At 34.5% G+C, this 24237-nt stretch overlaps 1 protein-coding gene across 2 annotated transcripts in view; it reads right to left on the bottom strand.

Annotated features, from left to right (window-relative positions):
• Positions 1-24237, bottom strand: part of LOC149578103 (rhomboid-like protein 19) — a 179506-nt gene that overhangs the window by 47866 nt on the left and 107403 nt on the right. For both annotated transcript variants that reach the window (XM_089827562.1, XM_089827563.1), the window contains exons 5-7: positions 11987-12101; positions 11649-11851; positions 11032-11172 (exon numbers count right to left, since the gene is read on the bottom strand). In XM_089827562.1, coding sequence (XP_089683688.1) covers positions 11032-11172; positions 11649-11851; positions 11987-12101 — 459 coding nt within the window. The remainder of the gene's footprint in view (positions 1-11031; positions 11173-11648; positions 11852-11986; positions 12102-24237) is intronic.

Below are 24237 nucleotides of genomic sequence, written 5' to 3'. Positions count from 1 at the left end.
AAGATTTTTGGAGAAAGTTGCAACAAGCTAGGAAACAAGTTGAAAATAAAATTATGGATTCTCAATGGTTAGAGTATGCAAAGACTCTTTATGAGAGACCGGAGGACAAAGTTTCACTCCCAACAACCGACAATCCAAATAAATTATTTTCTGATGAAGACATTACTCTAGGGAGAAGGAGATTAGCGAGTGGAAAAGCTCAAGATATTGATGGACTGCAAGTTGAATTTCTAAAGTGGGGAACAGATTTGTTGACTCCACAAATCAGGAACATTTTTAATATGGTCACGCAAGACTGCTTTCCCATGGAGTGGACCACTAGTGTAGTTATTCCTCTCCATAAGAGCGGGGATGTCAACAACCCTTCCAACTATCACACCATCATGGTGAAACCCCTATTAAGAAAACTATATGGGAGTATGGTAGAGCGGAGAATCAACGGATGGGCAAAAAAAGAAGGGAAAAGAGCTATGGGATAGGTGGGGTTCAGACCAAAACATTCCACCATTGATCACTACATTACCCTAAGGTTCCTCATAGAAAAACATGGGATAAACAGGGGGAAGAGGCTTTTTGTTGCTTTGTTGACTTTAAGAAAGCTTTTGACACCGTCCCTAGGGGTAAGTTATGGAATAGGATGGAAGAATTAGAGGTCCAAACAGAGTATAGAGCTGTTGTTTATAAACTTTACAAACAAGTTAAAGCAAAAATCAGAACCAAAGTGGGCATGTCAGAATGTTTTGGAAGTGACATAGGGATCAAACAGGGATGCCCGTTATCACCTACCTTGTTTGGCCTCTATATTGACAAGTTAGAGGAATGGATAAACAAAGCCAATGGAGAGGGAATTCAGCTAGCTGAATATGTGATCAGATTGCTTTTGTATGCTGATGACCTCATTCTCATTGCTAAAATAGCGAGGGGGCTGAGAGAACATTTGAAGAACTTAGAAACCTTTTGCATGGAAGTAGGGATGGAGGTCAACACTTCTAAGACCAAGATCATGGTCTTTTCCTTGAGGAAGAGAAAACAACAATGCACTTTCATATTTAATGACAAAGTGCTAGAAATTGTAGAAGAATACAAGTATTTGGGGATAGATTTCTATTACCGGCTCAGTTGGGAACCATGCAGATCAAAAAGGATATAGGGGGGTTGGAAGGCATCTTATCTTCTTCAAAACAGGTGCAGGACAGTAGAGTTATGGGATTGGAAGACTAAGAAAACTCTCTTTGGGTTGCTGGTGATACCAATTATTTTATATGGCAGCGAGGTATGGGGGAGCAGCGTATCAAACCATAAATGGTGACAAATTGAAAAAATTCAAAAACACTTCATCACAACTAATATCAAAATCAAATCCATAGTCCCATACGAGATTATTTTAGCGGAGGCGGGCACGTTCCTGGTGGAGGCCTCGGCAATTGTTAGATTGTTGAGCTATCTAAAAAAGGTGAGTAAAATGGATACACATCGTTAGCCTAGTGGGTGGTTGACAGAGAACTAGCTCGTCGAAAGAAGACATGGAAGAAACAAAATGATAAATGGTTCAATAAGTGGAACATTGACTACCTAGAATGTCCGGAAAACAATTCGGAAATAAAAAAATGGGTGGTAGGAAAAATCAGATCTGTCATGTGGGAAAACCAGCTAGGTAGAAAAAAAGCGTATCATATCAAAGAATTTAATCCCACATGCGAACATGACAATAAAGAATATTTAGGAGCCAATATCAAAGGAGAGGAAAAACTCCTAATCGCTCAGTTGAGATCTGGTTCTCACAGTTTGAGATGTGAAACTGGCAGATTGAAGGTTCTTAAGAAAGAGTGGGAGGACAAGATTTGTAGATTTTGCAACAAAGGTGTGGTGGAAATAGAGTAGCACTCTCTGAAGGATTGTACAACATACGAAGACATTTGCAGCCAACACAAAGAAACGTTAAAAGTGAACAACATACAAAACCTTTTCGAAGGACCAAGACTCTTCAAGGGGGCCATCTTACTTATGCAGATTCACAACAAAAGAGACAGACCGGAGAAATCACATCAAGCTGACTAGTTGTTTTACGTGGGTCCCTTAGGCTTATAGCCTCGTGGACGTCATTAAAAATCTTTCATTCATTCATTCAAACATTCAAAGGTCACGCATGGTTTTGGACAGTAATTGACCTGTGCCCCCAGAATTAAAGCGCCTACTATTAACATTACTAAAGAATTAAAAATGATTTGCTAAAAGGCATAAGGTCGGGATTAAACAAAATGACTTTTTGAAAAGTCACACCTTTGAATAAAAAGAATATAAATAAGGGTTATTTCATTTTGAAATAGAACAAGAAAGACATATTCGACAAGCAATTATAAAAAGAAGTATTTTACATTTATTTGTCTTGAGGAATAAGGGCATAATATGACTTTGTAATATAAATCTATATATTATGATTTATAAAAGCCTATTGCTTTTTATTATTTAAATGGCGTCGAGATTTAAACCACAGTTGATTTGTCCTTCATAATAATTTTTTTAAAAATTGTAAACAATTTATTCCAAATAAGTGGAAGGTCATCTATGGCATTTTAAACTTGATCATCATAGATATTGTGAAATATTTAATTGTTTTTGAATCTGTGTCCAATCTGTCTCCTCGACCTTAGGAGTTAAAACGCAATCTGGACTAGTTTAGAATTGTGTATATATATATTTGATTCGTCGTGTCTTAATTATTCAGTTGTTTATAGTTTATGTGCATAGAACATTATAAAGTTGTACGTTATAATCTTCATTGTAGTTGACTTTGTTGCCCGAATAAGCTAAAGCACTGGTCTTTTTGTCATTTAAGTATTGGATTTATATTCAAAGTCAAAAAAATCTATAACTTCCTTCTTACAAACCTCAAATCCATTACTAAAACCTTATACAATTCATTCCATTCAAACACTCAGCATTTAGTTTCATTTTGATCAAATTTGAAGACCTTGCCAGCCGGAGAACTGGTCTACCCACATAGGTGTAGCAGAGCCTAGGTCTATTCTTTTCCACTTACGTATTACTCTTCTATCTTCTTGTGCAGACGCTCATATTGATGCAGCAAAGGCAGCTAGACCAACTACAAGAGTACAAATGACTCTTCTCTTCATAGCAATGTGTCCAAGAATGTTTCTATTTTTCAATAGATCCATCAACAACCTAAAACCATTGTAGAGACACATTTCATAAGATCTATGGAATTACTAAAATACAATTAATCCTATCATGAATTTATTGTAAACTTCAAGAAGAGCGAGCTAGACTAGACTTTGTGTGTGGTCAAATCAGATACATATAGACTTGGTGTTATGAATGTTGATAGTTTTGGCATGTTGCATATTGCACAACTTCATTACCATAGAAGACGGTATTCCTTCTGAAGTAGACATTGATGAGGAAGATGATCATGAGGGGATACATGTACCAATACTTGAGACATATGACATGACTCAACATGATAGAGAGGATTCGGAGAAGTTTAGAGATGACATAGCAAAAAGGATGTGGGATGATTACAGATCTCGATTATAGTTGTGAAAGTGTACTATATAGTATTTGCATGTTGTATAAGAATGTAATATTCCAATTTAAATTTGGAGGCATGATGCATGCTTTTTTTAGTATTCAGCTATTATACAACAAACTACAATTGCATGTTTCAGTGTTTGTTTTGGTTTATTAGAACTGTCTGAGATTCTAAACATGATAATCTTAAAAGGTCATGCTTTAGTGAGGAAACAACATATTTCTATTACAATGGTTTTGTATTATTCTACTTCTTGATGTGCTTTTAGTGATTCTGATTGTAATAGATCTCATTAACTGATTGCTGGTGCAGGTCCTCTGCTGCCATGTACCTATATGTTGATTGGTTGTGTTCTTTGTCAAGAAACTAAAAATTATATATTAAAACAGATTGTGATTGTGTGTATGATTGCCCCTTCTTAAGTGCCCTATTAAGTCCATTAAACTTCACATTATTTCTTAATGGGTACCCAGTTTCAAATCATTATGAGCACACATAAATCAATTGCTTTGGAGGAATAAAAATACTTTAAAATCTTGATTACTTTATATGGAGAGAATATGTTCTTTCAAAGTTGGTTCTCACAGTCTTTGGGCTCAGACAAATCATCATATTGATAGTGGGGAGCGGATCTGTATGCTCTGTACTTTAGGGGAGGTGGAGAATGAGGCTCATTTCCTTTTTCAATGTCCCATTTACTATGAGATTAGAGGGAGATTCTTTTGTCTGTTTAGGGAGTGTTTTTCTCTCCATGACTTTTTCAGCTATTATGATCAGAGATGTCTTGCACTTTATCTTTGTGAGGCCACCACGGTCCGTGATAGCACGATCCAGACACTGCTTCCCCACTGGCACTCATCTACTCAGCTCATTACTGCCTTCTTTACACCACTATCCCCTTTGCATGGCGTGAAAAGGTCTTCCAGCTCTATTTGGTTTAATGGGCTTTCCAGATGTGTCAAATCCCGTTCTGACTACTTGCACCAGCGACACTCCTCTGGGAGAGGCCAGAGATAGGGCAGTACCTCTACACATCAACATTTGCTTCATTCAGTGACAAATTTCTTCTCGCCCAAGAAAGACTCCTAGCGCTTTCCCTATCTCTATTCTTTATTGTTATGTCTTTAGCTGTATTCTTTCTTTTTGTTCGAACATCTCTGTGTGCTCCTGTTGGTGTTTGCTTCACTGTTGTAATCCTTTCAGTCCCATAGACCTCTTTTTGGTCTTTTGTTGGACATTAATATCATTATCTTATCTTATCTTCTTTTCTTTTATATAGTAATCCATCTGCTATTATTAAAGGAGTTGTTTTCTGCTGTACTTTTTTCTATATTGAAGTTTTCTGTTGTTTTAGTCATGGGAATGTGCTTTTCTAGAAAGAGAGAATTCCTCACAAACTGTTTGGAGTGAATTTCATGGAGAAAATGATAGAAAAGGATTTCTAAACATGTTGAATTTTATGTCGTAAAGGATTTTATGAACATGTTGAATTTGGTTTACTAGCTTGTACTCCTTGCATTGAATGTAGTTTCTCCTGTTTCTCAGTTGAACTTGTGATTGTGTGCATATGTTATTTGAGAGCAAAATCAATTGAGGAAGCTCCATACTGTATTGATTAGATGAAAGAATAAAGAACAAATAATTTTTAAAGTTTACAGATATTTTGAGGCCTCTATGTGCCCGGTGATGATCTCCGAACAAATACACATATTATCACAGCCTTTTTTCAAAATCTGTTCAAATATGGGGATTATCAGCCACAGTACATACTATTGTGTCTATTCCATAAATTTGGTTGGTGGTTTTGTTATTGTTATTGGTATATAGTGTCTACAATATTTTGGCTTCATTCTTTGACACTACTTGTTTGCAGTACACTTTCTTGAGCCCATAAAATGTTTTCATAAATAAATGGAATAAGTTGTAATCAGGTCTGTATGTGACAGAATGCTAATTCTATATTTGCTGATATGCTAATTCTGAGATATTGGATTATATCAACCTAGACTCTGAAATTAGTATTTCACAATCTATGTTGTCAACGCTATTCAATGCTAGTTCTCTTCCCTCTCAATGTCTGATGCCACTAAGTTGATTGATCAAAGTGAGGGGGCCATTTTAAGCTTGTTCTAAGTATGATTGGATCTGTGGTTGAACGAATGGATCTGCAATATGAAATTGAGTATGATCGGATCTACAGTATCAATAGTCCAGCGACCATTTCAGTGATTGCTCAAACACCTTTTTTAAATCAAGTCGCTCAAACACCTCCTTCCAAGAAGGTATTTTGGAAGCCACTCAAGGAGAGTAGGTTGAACGATTGGGTCTGCAATATAAAATTAAGTATGGTTGGATCTGTGGTTGAACGATTGGATCTGCAATATTTAATTAAGTATGATTGGATCTGCAGTATGATTGGATCTACAGTATCAATAGTCCAGAGACCATTTCTTTGATTATAATCTTTTATTTATGTGGTCCATTTTCTTCAGCACTTTTGATGTCATACACAGCAATGTTGATGAGCATGGACAATGATGATGTTGAAGTTGCTCAAACACCTTCCTTGAATCAAGTCGCTCAAACACCTCCTTCCAAGAAGGTATTTTGGAAGCCACTCAAGGAGCGTAGGTTTTTAGACTTGTTCCATGAACAGATCACTATCGGAAGGAAAGGCAAGGGCGGCTTTAAAAAAGAAGTGTGGACAGCCATTGAATGAAAGTTCAATACAGAGCTGAACATGAATTTGTCTAAGGATAATTTCAAGAACAAGTTGAAAACTTGGAAGACGGGATACAAAATAAGGCAAGAGCTGAAAAGTACTAGTGGCTTTGCTTGGAACAAGTCAACGCAATCTATGGATGCTGATGACAGTGTTTGGGAAGAACTTTTGAAGGTAACATACCCGTTCAAATGTTTTTTCCTTATTTAAAACAAAGTTATTACCATTGATAGTCAAAAAAGTAATTCAATCTTTATGCCAACATGCAGAGGAAGGAGTTTTAAAATGTCAGTCTTTAAGAGACAATCTTTTCAATACTATAATGATTTAGCCTTGATTGTGAGTAACGATATCGCTGAGGGTGCAACAGCTGCAACAGCACAAGAAATAGGAGGACACAATATGGATGAGACTATAGATCTTGATGATGATTATGGGGATATTCATACACCTATTCATGCTGATGCTGTTTTGGATGATGTGGACATGAATATTCCTATGTCAAATCAGTGTAGTGCAGCAAATGGAAAAGATGCTCATTCAGCATCATCATCAAGGAGGTCAAAGAGGAAGAAGGCCAATATGTCTAGTTCAATGGATGGCATGTCTCCTTCGATCGATAAGCTAAATGAGACCCTCCTTTAGCCTCAGCTTATCGAATTGGGTGAAGACCGTAAGCTAAAAGATCTACAAGATGTCTATGCTGCACAAAAAGCCACCAGTAAACTTAGTATTACTACTTTAATTGCAGCATCTGACACCTTTGTGGCTGATCTTGATAGAGCCAAAGGGTTCTTGATAATGAATGAAAAGGAGTGAACAAAATATGTTCACATAAAGTTTGTAGGGCTTTAGTACATTTAGTTCACATACTTTTATGATCGGTTTTATAACTGTTAGATGTTGCTTAACTTTGGTGATTCACATTCCATTTGATGGATATAGAACATATGTTTTTGGCAACTATTTGTCAGTAATTTTGAATCTGCATATATAATATATTTATTTTTGAAGCTTCTTTTCCCTTGAAATTATAAATGGAATGTTGCATTGTCTGTGAGAGGTTCTGTATATCTATATTTGTGAAACTCTTTTGTTCTTTGAAACAAGAACTGCTTGTGTTGCAAACTATTCTTTCATAATAGCTAGAGCTCCTTTCAATCGACATATATATCTACTCTATCTCGAACGACATAATGATCATTTCAGCTACGAGTATAATCCATCTGTATATGTAGAGCAGCAAGACCACTGTGATCTGTTTTAATCATAGTTACCAGCCTTATGTGGATATTATTCTTCCTTTTCAAGGGAGGAGCTTTATGCCAGAAAATGTGTCTTCCACGATGGACTTATCATATCCCAGCACCACAGACTGTTTTTCACAAAAAGCCATATTCCAATTTGAATTTGTGGCAAAGACAATAGAAGGTTGGATTCTTCAATTCATAACAAAAAAGGTTTGGATTCCTCAATTCACAACAATTTCCCTTAGGAAAAAAAGTCGGATTCTTCAAATTATAACAAGCTCCCTACAAGGGCAGATTCTTCACCCACTCAGTACGTCATTGCAGAGCATCTCAGCAGCAGGAAGCAATGGAAACTGCTGCTAAGACAACTAGTCCTCTGCAGCTGTATTCCTTTTGTATTTCATGGAGTATCTGAAATTGATCTTGACATTGACATTTGAAGTTTATATACATTGAATACTGGAAATCTGTATTGTTACTCAAATGCAGTGGGGAAGCTTATCCCTCCAAAACTTGTTGTCTCAGACACTTTTTTAAAAACTGCAAACCCGTATTGTTATTCAAATGCATCATCAAAACTTATCACTTTTTGGGTGTGTGTTATTGATTCTGCCAAGTTGGGGTTTTTCTTAGAAATTGGACCTTGATTAAATGCTTCAATAAGATTTGCTAGAGTATCTCTGAGTGTGTATTCACCTCAATGAACCTTGAAATGGTGCCTACAAAGGCAAACGGCCATGTACATTTATATCCTTGTGTTGCCTATTTAAGTTTACTACATACTATGGAGCTAATATTTGCCCTTTTTCAAATCACCTAAACATTATCAATTGAGAAAACCAGAGGAATATCTTTCATGGCAAAGTGTTTGATGTTTAGGAGATATTATTTAGTAGATGATTGATTTTGGTTTCAACTGTGTATATTTTTCCATTGAAGTTTTGGATCACAATCAATGATTCGTCACAAAGAAGAGAAAGATATATTTTGACTTTAAAAAGAGGATAGATCATTGCATTCACTAAGTATTTTATCTGAAACATCAATTGAAGTGCATACACAATTGAAACCTAAAATATAAGAATCATATATCTATTCTATAAACATTTAAAAATATTCTACTTCGAAATTTTGAAATATTCACACTTTATAAAGTTGCTTTGGATATAAAATGCACTGGTAAGATCTAACTATATTGAAATTGCTATTTGATGTGCAGGATTTTCAAGCAGATGATTCCTTCTGTCATTAGGTGTAATCTTTGAATGCCCAAGGCTATTGTTCTGCATCTTGTGCTCAAGGTTTCTGTTTGTAGAATTTTTGTATAAATAAACAAAAGCAATTATTGTCATCAGCTGGAATTAATTGCAGCTTGTGTAAGCTACTGTTTGAATAAGCTTGGGATAGGACTTGGTCTTTTCATTGTAAGCTTGCAGCTACTATTATTGAGCTATTCCCACACTCAGTGATCTGATTCCTCCAATCAACTATCAAATCAACAGCATTTGCTCTTTTAGGTCCTCCACAACAATCAGGTCTTATTTCTCTCCATATCACTCTGGAAAAAGATACATTCCCTATTTGAGCTTCTCTACTTTGCTTAGGGTTTCTTTGATATTAAATGTGCCAAACTTAGAGATATACTTATAATTTAACCATCAGCAGTTTGCACTAGACTTCAGCTGTTTTTAGGTTTCTTATTTTTAACATCAGTAATAACAATGGTAAAGTGATTTTCCCCTCATCTGCCAGCCTGTTGAAGTTTTCTTAACACTGATTTTGTGAATCATAAGCCTGTAGCAACTGCAGAAACCAATTTGAGAGTCAATGTGAGGGCAGGAGTGTGTATCCTTTATATCATCATTTATCACGTAGTATCTTGTTTATGTGTTGTTTATTTATTGATTCAAGACTCATTTATTCATTGCTTATAGGGATAGTTATCGTTTATTATGTAGTATCTTCTATGTATTCTTTAATTATTGATTCAAGATTGATTCTTGCATCACATTCTGAAAAGTTTTCATGGTACATTGTTTATTGATACAGGATTCATGGCTGTGAGAGATGTGCCAATTTATGATTGCCCATGTGGTGTTGGGTCGTGTCTAGTAAAAGTGTCACACACAAAGAATAATCATGGGTGCCATATTTGGTGTTGTACAAACAGAAAGGCGGTTATTAATGGCATGTTATATATTATATGTTTCAAATTAATGACACGTAATCTCTTTAGTATGAACTAATGCAGATTTTGTATTGTAGGGGAACGATGGTTGTCGACATTTCCGGTGGGTTGATGATGTCCACTCTAGAATTGAACATGATGAAGGAAAAGAGTGCAAAATGCGTAAGGCATGAGAGGTGGCCAGGGCTGGCATTGCATCAGAAAAAGCTAAAATATATGATGAAGGAAATGAGTGCAAAATGTGTAAGGTACAAGAGGCTGAAATAATCTTTTTACGCAGCCTTCTATGTGTAATTATTGGCCTTGCATGTTGGAACCTTATGTGACAATAAGCTTAATAAACATAAAACTTTGCTACATGTTTATTTTGTATACAGACATTTTGCAATTTTTTTGTAATATCACGATAATTTATAAATTAATGTAGTTTTTTTTGTTTGTAGTTAGTATTTTCCTTGTGTATCATGGTTTTAATGATAATAAATTAAAAATCATGTAATGTAACGTACATTTAAATCACATTTTCAATCAAGCGAAAACGATATATTAAAAATACATTTCATTCATGTTAAAAAATTGAAAAAAAGAAAAAGATAATGCTTAATCTGGTTGGTATTCCAATTCTACAATGTGCAACCAAACGGAGAATTCTTGGTAAACCAAACAGTCCCAATCAAATTCCCTAAATCATAATCTGAATTCCAAGTTCCAGAATCCCAAATTCAGCATTCTGAATGCCAATTCTTAAATTATATTCCAGCAACCAAACATGCCAACATGTCTAGGCTAGCTGCTATCATAAAGTATCTCAGAAACAAAAGGAGATTGAAAATATGAAAACTAAAACTTGGAATGTTTTAGTCTTAACAACTGAACTTTCAACGAGTGAACATATTCTAACAGAACAATGTTAAGCCATTTGATAACATACAATTTTCAATACTGGGATGCTTATTGATAGCCATTACATCTATAGAAGAAAGATAATTGAATTGGTGATTTTAAGTCCTTCCTACTCTCATTAGATAAAAGAAAATGAATTGTTCTTAATAATAATAAAAGACATTTAACTATTTCTAATATTTCTAGTTCTCACAAGAAAATGATGCACAGAAAAGTGGTGCAGTTAAACATTTAACTGATCAGAAAGTTATAGCCTTAACAACTGCTCTTTCAGACGAATATAATTGAATGGCTAACTTACAAGGTTCAACAAGGACATATATTAATCGCCATAGTCTATGGAAGAAAGATCATCTTATAAGTCAATTTGAACATTTGAAATTATGTTAACAATAAAGTAGACTGAAAAGATGTGTACCTCCTCCTAGAGACCTCCAAGGGGTCAGATCCTGGTGCATGTACACCACCTGCAGCATAACTGTCTCCCACTTCAATGGGCACTGGTGCATTTTGACAGAATATTTTTTGACACAATGTGGCAAATATGTCTATTATTGGTCTGCAATATGAGTAAATGGAATTTAAGTTAGCTACAAAAGTGCCCAGCAAGGAAAAAAGATGATAAAGTAACCTGCGATTCACAACAATAGACTGCTTCATCTGAAAATACTGTACTAATTCTTCAATACAATGCAACATCACAAAAAGGCTGTACTAACTTCATGCAAAAGATTTAACCTGTTTTAGGGCATAATCATATAACTACATACTTCAACAAACATCGACTGAAAAAGATCTTTGCATACACAACTCAATTTACATCATTTTCTCTGGAGAAAATTTTGGATACAGATGAAGAGAATGGAAAGGGAAAATACAGTAAATGCTACTTAAAAATATGCAGTGCTCAAGCAAGAAAAAATCACAAAATATAATAATATTATTATATTATTGCACCAAATTTGAGTTTGACAATGATACACAAGAAACAAATTAGAAATTAGAATGCCTGGAAGAGTATGTCATTATTATTACCTCATAAATCTTGGGAAAAATGTAGAGAAAGCAAAATCTTCAGTTGGATAACCTTTCAGATGTGTATCCGGATTCCATTGAAAATAACGTAGGTATAGCCAACTCCCATAAGTTCCAACTATCACAAATGGTAGGTATGGCATTGATTCTGTGGTCAAAAAGCTTATAATGACGGACAACAAAACCAGAAGCGAAGGTAGCCACTGGAATGTATTATTACAAGCATAAACTAAATATCAGCAGTTTGTTCAACGAAGGGTATTTACGATTAGATCTAATAAGGCATTTGGATCAATTGAAAAGACTCTACAAACCAAATACATGAATGTCAAGGGTACCTTGGCTCGTATGACATAAGCACCCAGTGCCGCAACTTCTTGGTCAGGCATAACTTGTTTTATGCCCACAAGAAACCCTGACAAGACTCCATGAAAACCTGAAAGTGGCATGTACCTGTATCAAAAAAAAAAATCATATTCATTAACAAATCTGAGAATGACTTGTGCAAGTCTCAAGAAGTAGCAATGTTTTCTCAATTATTTCAAAAAATTAAAATTGTACGATGCCAATCACAACTAGACTCCACTAGAGAGTTTCATAATAAGACATTTTATGACGTTAGATCTATCTTGCATTGAGCTGTAAATTACAAGATACCATGTTCTTCAAGGATTTCTTACAATTAGAAAAATAAACTCAGAAAGCAAACAATTTTTCCTATGAATACAACGCACAAAGTTTTATTTTACTTAACCATCGCGAACACACAAAGCCAAGCTGGTTATTAAATCCTTGTAGCTTGGTTATTAAATCCTTGTAGGGTGTCATGATGTTGGGAGAAATAAGCTACATTTTGAGAAGAAATAAAGAAACTATATTAACTTCCATGGATGACCAAAAGTTGGTCGAAAGGACTCACAAGAACAATAGTATACAATAGAAGGTTCTACAAACAGAAACCTAGAAAAGTCATATCAAGGGGAAGAACAAATGTAGAAAATAGAAACCAACAAGGGACCAGCAAAAAATAGGTACAAACAATGAAGAAAAGGAACACAAACCATACAGAGCAAAGAGAAACCATAGAGGAAAACTAAGTTTATTAAGTATTACTCTCTAGGCTAGAAATTGAAAAATTGCCAATGCCACCACCAATCACTATGAAGGTACTGATACAAGATCTAATAATGTTCATCACAAAGTGTCAAAAGCAAGGAGCGGTAACCAAATTATGATTACACCTAACATCTAAGGTTGAATAAAACCTTAAGTAGTGAGAACAAGCTCATAATATACATGTGTCCCTGTGTTTAGAGAGCCGGTTCGAGAGGATAGGGTTGAAGTAAACAAGTAGCTATGCCACAACATTGAAAAGAAACAAGAACATGATGTTGAGGGGGAACATAGGAGAAGCTATCAGAGACACAGTCTCACACCCCTATCTACATCCATGGTAAACGTAACCATCAAGGACCACATATCTCCTAGATGTCCTAAAAGAAGATGATCAACATAGGGGCTCTAGAATCCCAAGAAGTTGCATGTAAAAATTGATACCAATGAGTTATGGTCTGCTGAAAAGTAAAGAGTCAAACACCATTGGTTTGAATAACTAAAGAAAGTAGAGAGATTGTTGTTTGAACCCCTATAGAGGCATTAATACCTCCCATGAGTCTCATAATAAATGGGTGGTTGAAGATGAAATGTTCTTTGATCTCAACTTCCTAGAGGGAGGAAAGATGATCGATAAAGTTAGAAAAAGAAATATGTCGATCCATCTTGTTGCGTGGATATTTTGCAACCGACAGTTTTGGGTAAAAATCTAGTTGCAAAATAGGATGACTAGCCACAGTGTGTGAGACAGAGTCTCTCCTACCTTAAAGGGAAAGCTCCCCCTTTTCACTATTCCTTGCAACAACTCAAGGTAAGCAAGAAGTCAAGAGATTTTATAAAATGGGTGTTACTAATATCCTTTTTTCTTATCTTTCAAGAAAGAACCCACTTACTCGTGTAGCGAGTAATGGGCAGGGTGAATCTCTAACTACACTTCTATCAAGAGTTGGAAACAGTGATACCGATAAACCTTCACTAACTCAAAGGCTAGGTTTGGCTCTAAGTCCGGTCGTACTTCTATATGGAAAAGCTTTACAATTAAGGCACAAAGACACCTAAAAGTAAGAATAACTTAACTATTTTGCGAATTAAGAAAGAAGTATAAGCTACAGACAAAACTTCTATCTATATATTTCCATAACCACTCCCAGTTAAAGCTTTGGCTCCATCACTATGCTCTTTTTCTAAACACATAATAATAACATGAATCAAGAAAATACACACAAATTATAGTCAAAGCTTCTAATTTACTCTATCACAATTGCTTCCAGTCAAAGCTTTGAATCCAATTGCTTCTTTTGATTTACTTTTCTCCCAAATTCGTACTACACAATCAAAGTTATGCTTGCACAAATGTGGCAAAGCTTTCTTGCATACAACAAAAGATGATTTTTACAATGAGGGGACACTCCTTTATATAAGCACAAGAGTTGAGAAGAAGGTGGAGGAAAAAGTGGAAGCAACTCAACCAACTTTGACCTAGTTTAACTACAAGAGAAAATATAGGGTTACATGCAACTGCATGTGCAACTCGCATTACATCTTTACATGCCCATGTAACTTGCATTACATCTAATTACATTTTTTCACATAATGCATCCTCTTCAACTACAAACATGAATGAATAAGAAAGAAGACGAAAGAGAAGGAAACAATTCTAGGCATTGTTCTAAACGGCCTTGTACTTGGTGATGTTATCCCAGATGATAACAAGATTGGGAGTTCTTGTATTTCATGCCACTGCATTCACCTTAATAATCACGGTGTTGCATCTTTTGATAACTTGACTCTCTTTGCCGAATTGTCCGTTGTCATTTGAAAACTTGACGTGGTCAAGCTTTTTCTCGTTCAAGTTGTCGTGAATTCTCCTTTTGTAGATCAGCACATTCTAGAATCATTGACACTTTGAAAACTTTTTTGATTGTGTCCAGATGTACACTCGGAACAACTTTCCATCAACACCTTTAACCTTCTTTTTTATGTAAAGTGTTTGGCACATGAGAATGCGTGCAAATAAAAATTGCTGATTTCTAAACGTGACTTAGGCTTTCAAGATGTCATTACACGGAAAATGGATTACATGTAATGAGGAATGAAAAGTGAGATGACATGTGAATGTGGATGCAAGATGAGCTTACATGCAAGTGCGGATGACGAATGGGATGAAATGTGTAATAACATGAGAAGTGGAATAACATGTATTTGCTCATGGAGGTGTAAGTGCATATCGAAAGATGGAAATGGAAAATGGAAGAGGGATAATGAGCTTTATAGTCATCTTTGGTGAAAAGGTGAAGTCAAAGCACATGAAAGATGAAAATGACATCTTTTTGACTTTTCAAAAAATGACTTTTAGTCAAAATCGGACCTTTGAGATGCAATTACACGTAAGGCTTTTCGTGTAATCATGTCATGCGAGTGGATGCGAAAAGTGAGATGAGTGAAAATGAAAGCAGAAAATGGGATTACATGCATGTGCAAATGGTGAATGAGATGGAAAACATGTAATCGCATTTGTCAGATGAGATGCAAAGTGTTGTGACATGGAAGATGGAAGTGAAACGTGATGATGTTTTTGCATGAAGCAACAAGTTCTTGGGAAAGAGCTTGCAACTTCTCCAAAGTGGAGAAAACTGGAAAGCAAGCACAAAGCACAAAAATTCAAAAGAAAAATGTAACTTTGGAAAGTGGCTCAAACATGTCAAGATGCAAAGCATTTCAATATACAATTTCGAATTTGGAGTTTGGAGAAAAACCAAAAACATGAAAATGAACAATTTCTTCATTTTTAAAGGCAAAATGCACTTTTCATGGCATATATATGGACAAGTGTGCAATAACAAGCCATAATATGCATGGAAATAGCAAGATAAGCATGAATTAATGAGCAAGTTTGAAAAAATCCATGTACTTGGAGACCAAAGAGCAAAAATAGCAACAATTATAGAGTTTAAAGACCAATTCTCCTCAAAATCCAAATTCTTAAACAATAATTTGACTTTTTCCGTACTTGCATTCAACAACTATTAATGTACAAATCTGTGCCATTTTTGTAAAAACGTGAGCAATAAATGCATTTTTTCAGTCATTTTTCACTTGTGAATGCAAATAGAACTTCCCCAAATGTATATGCATCGATCAAAATGCAAAAATGTGACTCCAAAATGCAAAAAAGTGGATGTAAACCCTAATTTTATGGGCGTTTTTAGCAAAAACGTGATTCATAGAAGGCATGAAATGAATTCGTTTTTGGCTTCCGAGTGCAAAAATGTGAGCCAAGATGTATTACAAATCATTGAAGATGCTAAAACGCCTCATTTCCTTGCAAAAACGTGATTTAAATCACTCTATATGGATTAATTTGAAAAAATTTCCAAAAACATGCCCTTGGAAGGAGTTTGAAAAAACATTTTTTAGCAAGATAAATCAATTTTTGATTTTAGAAAATCCATTGCCAAGCAAAAACGACCCTATTGGAGAACATCTCATGAAAAACTATCAACTAAATCTCTCACAATCTCCAAAATTGGATTCTTAGAGGCTCATTACATGTATTCTTCCAAAACCAGACCTTTTAGGAGGCATTACACATTTTAAAATATGCACATGGTTAAAATCGGACCTTTTGGGATGAACTGCATATTTTAAGTGAAATCTCATGTTTTGGATGCAATAGCACAATTTTAAGTCATAAAACTCACCTTTAGATGCGATGGCATCAAAATGGTCCACTTTTGATGACTTTATGCTTTTAAGTTGAACTTTATATGCAGTGGCATGTAAAAGGTCCACTTTTGATGGATTTTACATGTCATGGCATATAAAATGTCCACTTTTGTTGACTTAAATATGCAAAGACATGGGAAAGGTCCACTTTTGATGGATTTATGTTTCCAAGTTGAATTTTATATGTAATGACATGTAAAAGGTCCACTATTGATGGATTTTACATGTAATGACACATAGAATGTTCACTTTTGATGACTTTAGGTGATTTAATAAGCATATGTCAATTTAAATTCATTAAAGTATTTACTTAAGTGGGGCATAAATTATATTTACATATCATATTAACAATATAACATGTAAATATCATTTAAAAAGTAATATTTACTACAGCATTTGATTTAAATGCTAAAAATTAAATTTAACTATATAGTTAATATAGTCACTTAAGTGAAAAATCAAAAAGTAACTCAACTTAAAAACATAACATAAAGTGCACAATAGTTACTTTAAGTGAAAATCTAATTCATAAAGTAACTTAAAAATATAAAATAACGTGAATTTAAGTTATATTTTTCAAAAAGTGAACGTCAAATAAAAAATACAACATGATATTTTTAATTCGTATTGTTGCATCAAAAAGGTCCACTTTTTGGGCACTAAAATGGCCATATATTTTGACTAGCAACTCCGATTAAGCTCTAAGTTACACCAAATCAAAGGGAAAACCGAAAGCCATGAAATGAGCAAGACCAAAGGACTAAAAACCAACAAACACAAACTTCAAAGCAAAAAAAAAGACGATGAAGGCCTAAAAAAATAAGCATAGGCTCGACAAACAGAAAAATGAAAAGGACTCGATGAAAACCTTCAGTAGAAGAATTTGATATACGAATTGAAGTCAATTGATCAATCAACATTGAACAATTGAATACCATATTCAAGCTTAGAGATATGCAAAACTAGCTTGAAAATTTTTTGTGCTGTTACCAACATTTTGTGGTGACAAAATGCAGGACAACACATCTCAACCTATTGTTGATGGGAATGAGCCACCGTTTGGCTAAGGGGAAACCTCAAGCCATGAGATCATGCTAGAGATACTGAGGGCAGCAAAGTATACCATCTATGACTTGTAGCTAATTCTTAGCATAAAAAACTAACTTTGGGTTGACTGGAATAGGAGAATATCATACTATATCACCATGCACACTATCCATCACAAAAGTGTACCAACTTTATATAAAGGAGCTTCCACCGATCAAATTTGATATAGATGGATTCGCAACTATATAAATTTTCTACCTTTTCAAATATGTTTGTCCTACAGTCAACATGTATATTAGAATTTATAAAATAATTAATGATAATAAAATCATATATTAAAATTAATATTGAAATATAAATATAAGAAATAATAATAAATTATTATTGTCATAATATAAATAGTAACATATATAATATATTTAAAATAAGATTTAAAATAATTAAATAAGAGTAAGAGTACAATGAAAGAATATGTAAATAAAATTAACTATAAGAGAGAATATTGTAGAAACTATGTTACCTATAATATCCCCCCTAAAAAAAGAAATCTAATATTAATTACAAATTATATCCGTAATTGTTTGCTAATTAAATGATTAATAAAAGACAAATATATTGATTAGTAAATATATAGCTCTTAATCAACAAATCAATGTATAAATATCAATTAATAGTTAAATAAATATTAAATTTATATTAAAATATAACTAATGAATATTTACAAACCTTAATGTAGGAATGGACAAAATTAATAAATACTATTACTCACTTCTAAAAATACTCCCCAAATTCACAAGAATAACTTACATCATAAATAACAATAATAATAACTATTAAGCGGACAAAAGGACGTGACCCTTTTAATGGGCGAGTATGAAACAAAGTCGAAGACCATATGACATGCAATGGAGCAATAAGGAGTTTGAAAGTAGTGAATACCAATTGTAGTGCCATGTAAGCAAACAAAAAAAAGTAGTTATATAGCGTAGACCATTAAAATATCACATCACCAAAGCAAATGGCCTCCGTGGAGTGTAAGGACCTCCAAATAAGACCGGGAGGAAATCAGTACAGTCATAGCAGCGACCATTTGCATTAAGTAGGTGACTCCCCTACATCAGCAGAAAGGTGGGATCTACTAAAGATAAAGTATACTCCATAACTATATATTATTCAATATATATGAGTTAAGTCACTTGATAATATTAGAATTATAGAAAAAAATGAGGGATTATTGAAATGAACATAGATGCATATAATTAATGGATATATAATAATCATAAAAGAAACTATTCACAAACATATTTAAACATTCAAATAAATATATCAAAAACAAATTTGAATTTATCACTATTTGACCAGAAAGAAGATTGAAATGATACCAAGGAGGGGCTTGTATAAATCCAATCTAGTGGATCTTTTCTAAATAGAGGGAAGGGGTTCACATCCCATAAATCTTCATGAAATGGGCTTGAACCTGTAAACTTTAAGGGAGTCCATAGATGATGTCTAGGCAACTTGCATAACATATATATATATATATATATCGATCCTAAACTCAAAAAAATCACATTATGTAATGTCCCCATTTTTTCCAGCATCGAAGTTTCAAGGATTAGCCTATTATTGTGATCCTCATAGGCTAATTATTGTGGATAGAGGGTCTTCTGAGGTAGTAGCTTGACTTGGGAGGGTCTTATCTTCTCCACAATTCAATAAGCTACAGGCTGGTCTTCATTTGGCTCAGATTGGACTTCATTTGGGCTTAATTTTGTGTACTTACTATTTATGGTAAGTTGGTGTTGATCGTGATGGACCCTTTCTATTTTTGGAAAGTGCATTTGGTCACATGGAGAAATAATAGGTATGACTCCTATTTTAGACAACATATTTAAATGATGAGTAATTTGGGAGTTATTATATTTTTAGTAGCCAAATTATTATTAAATAATTAAATGGCTTATTATAAAGTTATAATTTAACTTTATAATTTCACTTAAGTTGAAGGTTGAGTTATCAGTGGAAACTGTCATTTATTTATTAGTTAAGCCAAGTCAAGTGAAAGAATCTAATGGAAGCTTCTAATTAATGTTGTGTGGTCAAGCTTCCTGAGTGAAGTTACATTTTGGCAACAAAAGGGAATCTAGAAGTTATAAATACAAGCCCATTTGTTGAGAAAAGCACCCTTGAATATTTATTTGTTTTTGTTGCCTTCGTGGCTTTTCAAGTTCTGATTTTCTGTGCCCTTGCTGAAGTATAAGGATTTGATCCTAGAGCTTCCTCTACTGCTTCTACTGTGGCTGAGGAGCTGATTGTCTATTGGTGAATTCAATGTCTTTTCATACTGTGCTTCCTGTAGCTAAGAAGACAAGTCTTTGCTGAAGAGGTTTGGTACATCCAATTCTGTGCTGAGGTATACAGGATTTGTTTGTTTATTTTTACCAACCAGATTAGGGCATTTTCCTTTCTGTAATACTGTAACTTGGAAGGCCTCTAAATCTCCATTTAGAGGTGTCAATGTGTCTTGCAATTTTGGATGCCAATTCTGCTGCTATTGGGCAAGTATTTAATCTGTATTCTGGGTGTATTGGCTGAGTATTTGAACTCCCAGAATTTCCTGGTTTGTGGTGTGTGGTTCTCAGAGTTTCAAATGTCATAATTACATATTAGTGGCATTTGTTTAACCTGCAAATTGGGTGTTATATCTATGTTTTTGGGAGCAGTTTCATTTGCATTTTCAGACATTACTATCCCTGTTTGGGGAATCCTGAATACTGAAATATTGGGCAGTAAGTATCAGTGATCGGTGTGTCTGGTGTATTTTCTCTTCCTTTTGATCTGTTCTTGACTGCCTGCTATTATTTCAACAAATCTTGTGTGAGTATACAAGCTGAGCAGATTTCCTCCTTGCAAACAACAGTGGCTGTGTAGGGGGGAATTACAATAAAATGTATGCATTTTTTAGTTTGCTGCAATTCATGTGTGCACTCACAGTCTACAGCGATTTGGAGCTGCTAATTTAGACCAGGTTCCTTATTTAAATTTTAATAGTGAAGGCAAATGAAATGTGTTGAGAATATTTGTATAGTTTGCAGACTGATCAAAATTGTGAACTGCTGCAAGTTGCATTGTTTCTGGATTTTCTTGCATATTAAATAACAGTTTGCTAGATCATGAGCAATTGTGATGTACTAATTATAGCAATGAAATAAAGTCATTGGTGGTGAAACAATAATACAAGTTTTTGGTTGCAAGCTTGAGCATATTTTGATGGTTGACTTAGTTACAAAAAAGTCTAGAAATTTTAGAAGGATCTTATTTCTAGTAGCAAAAGCCAGTTGGGGTTATTACAAGAGACCACGTTTTGCACTAAAAGGCATATTATAACATGTTTTCAAATATGCAATGCTCCTCCTAGAATGTGTTTTGCATCTTGAGGGCAAATGCATGATTTTAAAATATGCAATTGCACTCATAGAGGGCGTTTTGCATAATGAAGGCAATCCATGTTTTTTTTAATGTAAACTCACTCCTAGAGTATGTTTTGCATCTCTTTTCATGCATTGGCAAAGAGAGAACCCAAATTTGAAGATTCAATGGCAAAAAACTTCATGTTTTCCCTCTCCAAGAACATGTTTTCCATCAAAAATGCAATAGAATAGTAAGATAAGCACAAATTAATGAAAAGATTGAAAATTTCCACGTGGAGATAAATGAGCCAAAAAACTTCATGTTTTCCCTTTCTGTAATGACTTGAAAACTCTAAGATCAAGATCTTTTTGGCATATTTATGCACTCCCATGTATTAGGCGTTGAAATCCATGCGAGAAACAATGCATCTTGTGATATTTGGAGGGCATGTTTTTGTCGAAAAAGCGTTGAAATCCATGCGAGAAACAATGCATCTTGTGATATTTGGAGGGCATGTTTTTGTCGAAAAAGCCCGAATTTCTTTCTTTTTCAGCCACGAAATCCATCAGAAGGGGGGCATTTTTTAGTTTTAATGCATACACATGCATTTGGCAGTCATCATTTTGCATATCCAAGACAAAAATGAACCATATTTTGCATTCTTGAGCCACGTTTTGGTGAAAAACGCCCAGATTTTGGGCAATTTTGATCATATTTTGGCTCAAATAGAAGTCATTTTAAGGTTTTGATCCATTTATTTGCTATTAATGAACACGTTGCCTCAATCGCAAAAATGTCTTGTTTCATGACAGCAAGAGACCGCATTTTTGATAAAAACGGCTTCAAACTTGGTATTTTTGCCAAAAACGACTCATACATTGGTGATCTTTGACCACTTTTTTGGGCATATCAATCAAAAACGGTCATTCATTGCTCATTTTGGATTCATCATTGCAAGGTTGAAGAGGTCAAAGTTTGTCTTGAAAAAATTCAAAGTTGGAAATTCTTTCTCCTCCATATTTGGCTCATTTATCTCCAAGTGGAAATTTTCAATCTTGTTCATTAATTTGTGCTTATCTTACTATTCTATTGCATATTTTAGCTTGACGTATCACACTTGTTGATATATATGCCATGAAAAGTGCATTTTTGCTTTAAATATGATAAAAACTCTCATTTTCACACTTATCAATTTTCCCCAAACTCCAAATTCGAATTTGCACTTGAAAGCTATTCGCTTGTTGACATGTTTGAGTGTTAGACCAAAGGCATGTGTTTGTTTTGTGCTTGTTTTCATTGTTTGTTTGCTTGCTTTCTCGTTTTTCTTCGTTTGGAAGAAGTTGCAAGTTCTTTCTCAAAAACTTAAGTGTGTTACACTTCACTCCACCTTTTACTATTTCATGCAAGTGCATCTTTTCATTCCACATCCATCATTACATGCCATAACACTTTGCATCTCATTCTCCACATGCGATTACATGTAATCTCATTCTTCATTCCCACTTACATGCATTTCCATCCTCCGAACCTAAGTACATGATTACATCAAGTCATGATTACATATAAATCACTTTACATGTAATTACATTCGGAGAATCTGACTTTGGTAGGTCACTCTTTAAACACCAAAGTCGTCATTTGCACACATCCCTAGGCATCCCAACTTGCATTCTTGGCCATACCCACAAAAGCGCATCTTTGACAATATGCAATGCATTCTTCTATGTCCGACTTTGGCCCTTTCCATCCAAATACATATGCTTTTCAATTCATTTCCAACCACCATATGTGTTTCATAAGTATCTAATCCATACTTCAAATACCCATCCCTCATGGATACATCATTGTAACTCAAATGCCAAAGTTTTCAAGGATCTAATCTCATAGGAAGATCTTTTCATCTTCACCTTACAGCACACTCTTCAAGATATGTCAAAACTTCTTCAAAGAACAAAGACATCTTGTCGACGAGAAGTGCTTTGATTCGAAGGAAGACGTAATTCAATGGATCTTCATTTTCCCAATGGTTGTCCTTGAACCTGAGTTAATGTTGGAATGTGCCAAGCACTTTGCTTCAAAAAAAAAAGACTTTAAGGTGCTAATGGAAAGTTGTTTTGAGTTTTTATTCGGACACCATCAAGAAGGTTTTCAAAGTGTCAGAGATTCCAGAATGTGTCAATCTACAAAGGAGAATTCACAACAACTTAAACGTGGAAAAACTTGATCACATCAAGTTTCCAAATGACAACAGACAATTCATTAAATAGAGTCAGAGGCTATCAAAAGATGCAACACCATGATTATCAAGGTGAATAAATTGGCATGAAAATACAGGAACTCTTGATCCTGTGATCATCCAAAATTGCATCATCATGTATAAGGCCCTTCAGAATAATCCCTAGGTTTGTTTCAATTCTCTTCCTTCTTTAGTTTTCATGTTTATAGTTGGAAAGAATGAATTGCATGAAAATATGTAGTTACATGTAATTCGATTTACATGTCCTTATGACATATGACATGTAATTCAATGTACATGTCCTTATGACATGCAATCCAAATAATTTTTCTCATTTGTTTGAAATGGTCAACGTTGGTTGAGTTGCTCCCACTTTTTCCTCCTTTTTATCAACTCCTTTACCTATATAAAAGAGTCCTCCCTCATTGTAAAAATCATCTTTTGTTGTATGCAAGAAAAATCTACCACATTTGTGCAAACATAACTTTGATTGTATAGTACGAATTTGGGAGGAAAGTGAATAAAAGAAGCAATGGGATTCAAAGCTTTGGCTAGAAGCAATTGTAATAGAGAAAATTAGAAGCTTTGACTGCAGTTTGTGCCTACTATCTTTGATTCATGTTAGATTGTGTGTTCAATAATAGAGCATAGTGAGTTAAGAAGCAATCGGAGCCAAAGCTTTGATTGGTATAGACTAGGAGCTTTGACTGTAGCTTGTATTACCATCTCAAATACATGAAAAATAGTTAGAATTCCCTACTTCGGGAAGTCTGCATGCCCCAATGGTAGAGGTTATTCTTATAGAATACATTAAAATAAGACTTAGAGCCAAAGTGGTACGCTTTCAATCAACATTTGAGTTGGTGTTGGTTTATCGGTATCACCATTTCCAACTACTAGATAGAAGTGTAGTTAGAAATTTCATCTTGCCCATTACTAGCTCCGTTGGTAAGTGGATTCTTTCCTGAAAGTTAAGAGGAAAGAATATTGGTAACACCCCTCACAAATCTCTCAACTTCTTGCTTACCTCGAGTTGATACAAGGAACGGTGAGAAG

Source organism: Cupressus sempervirens, chromosome 1 (genome assembly GCF_028749045.1).
Source record: "Cupressus sempervirens isolate cs-2001-9-10 chromosome 1, ASM2874904v1, whole genome shotgun sequence".
In the NCBI taxonomy this organism is placed as follows: domain Eukaryota; kingdom Viridiplantae; phylum Streptophyta; class Pinopsida; order Cupressales; family Cupressaceae; genus Cupressus; species Cupressus sempervirens.
Note: the sequence above shows the minus strand (reverse complement) of the source record. Positions and strands in the feature narration are given on the sequence as shown.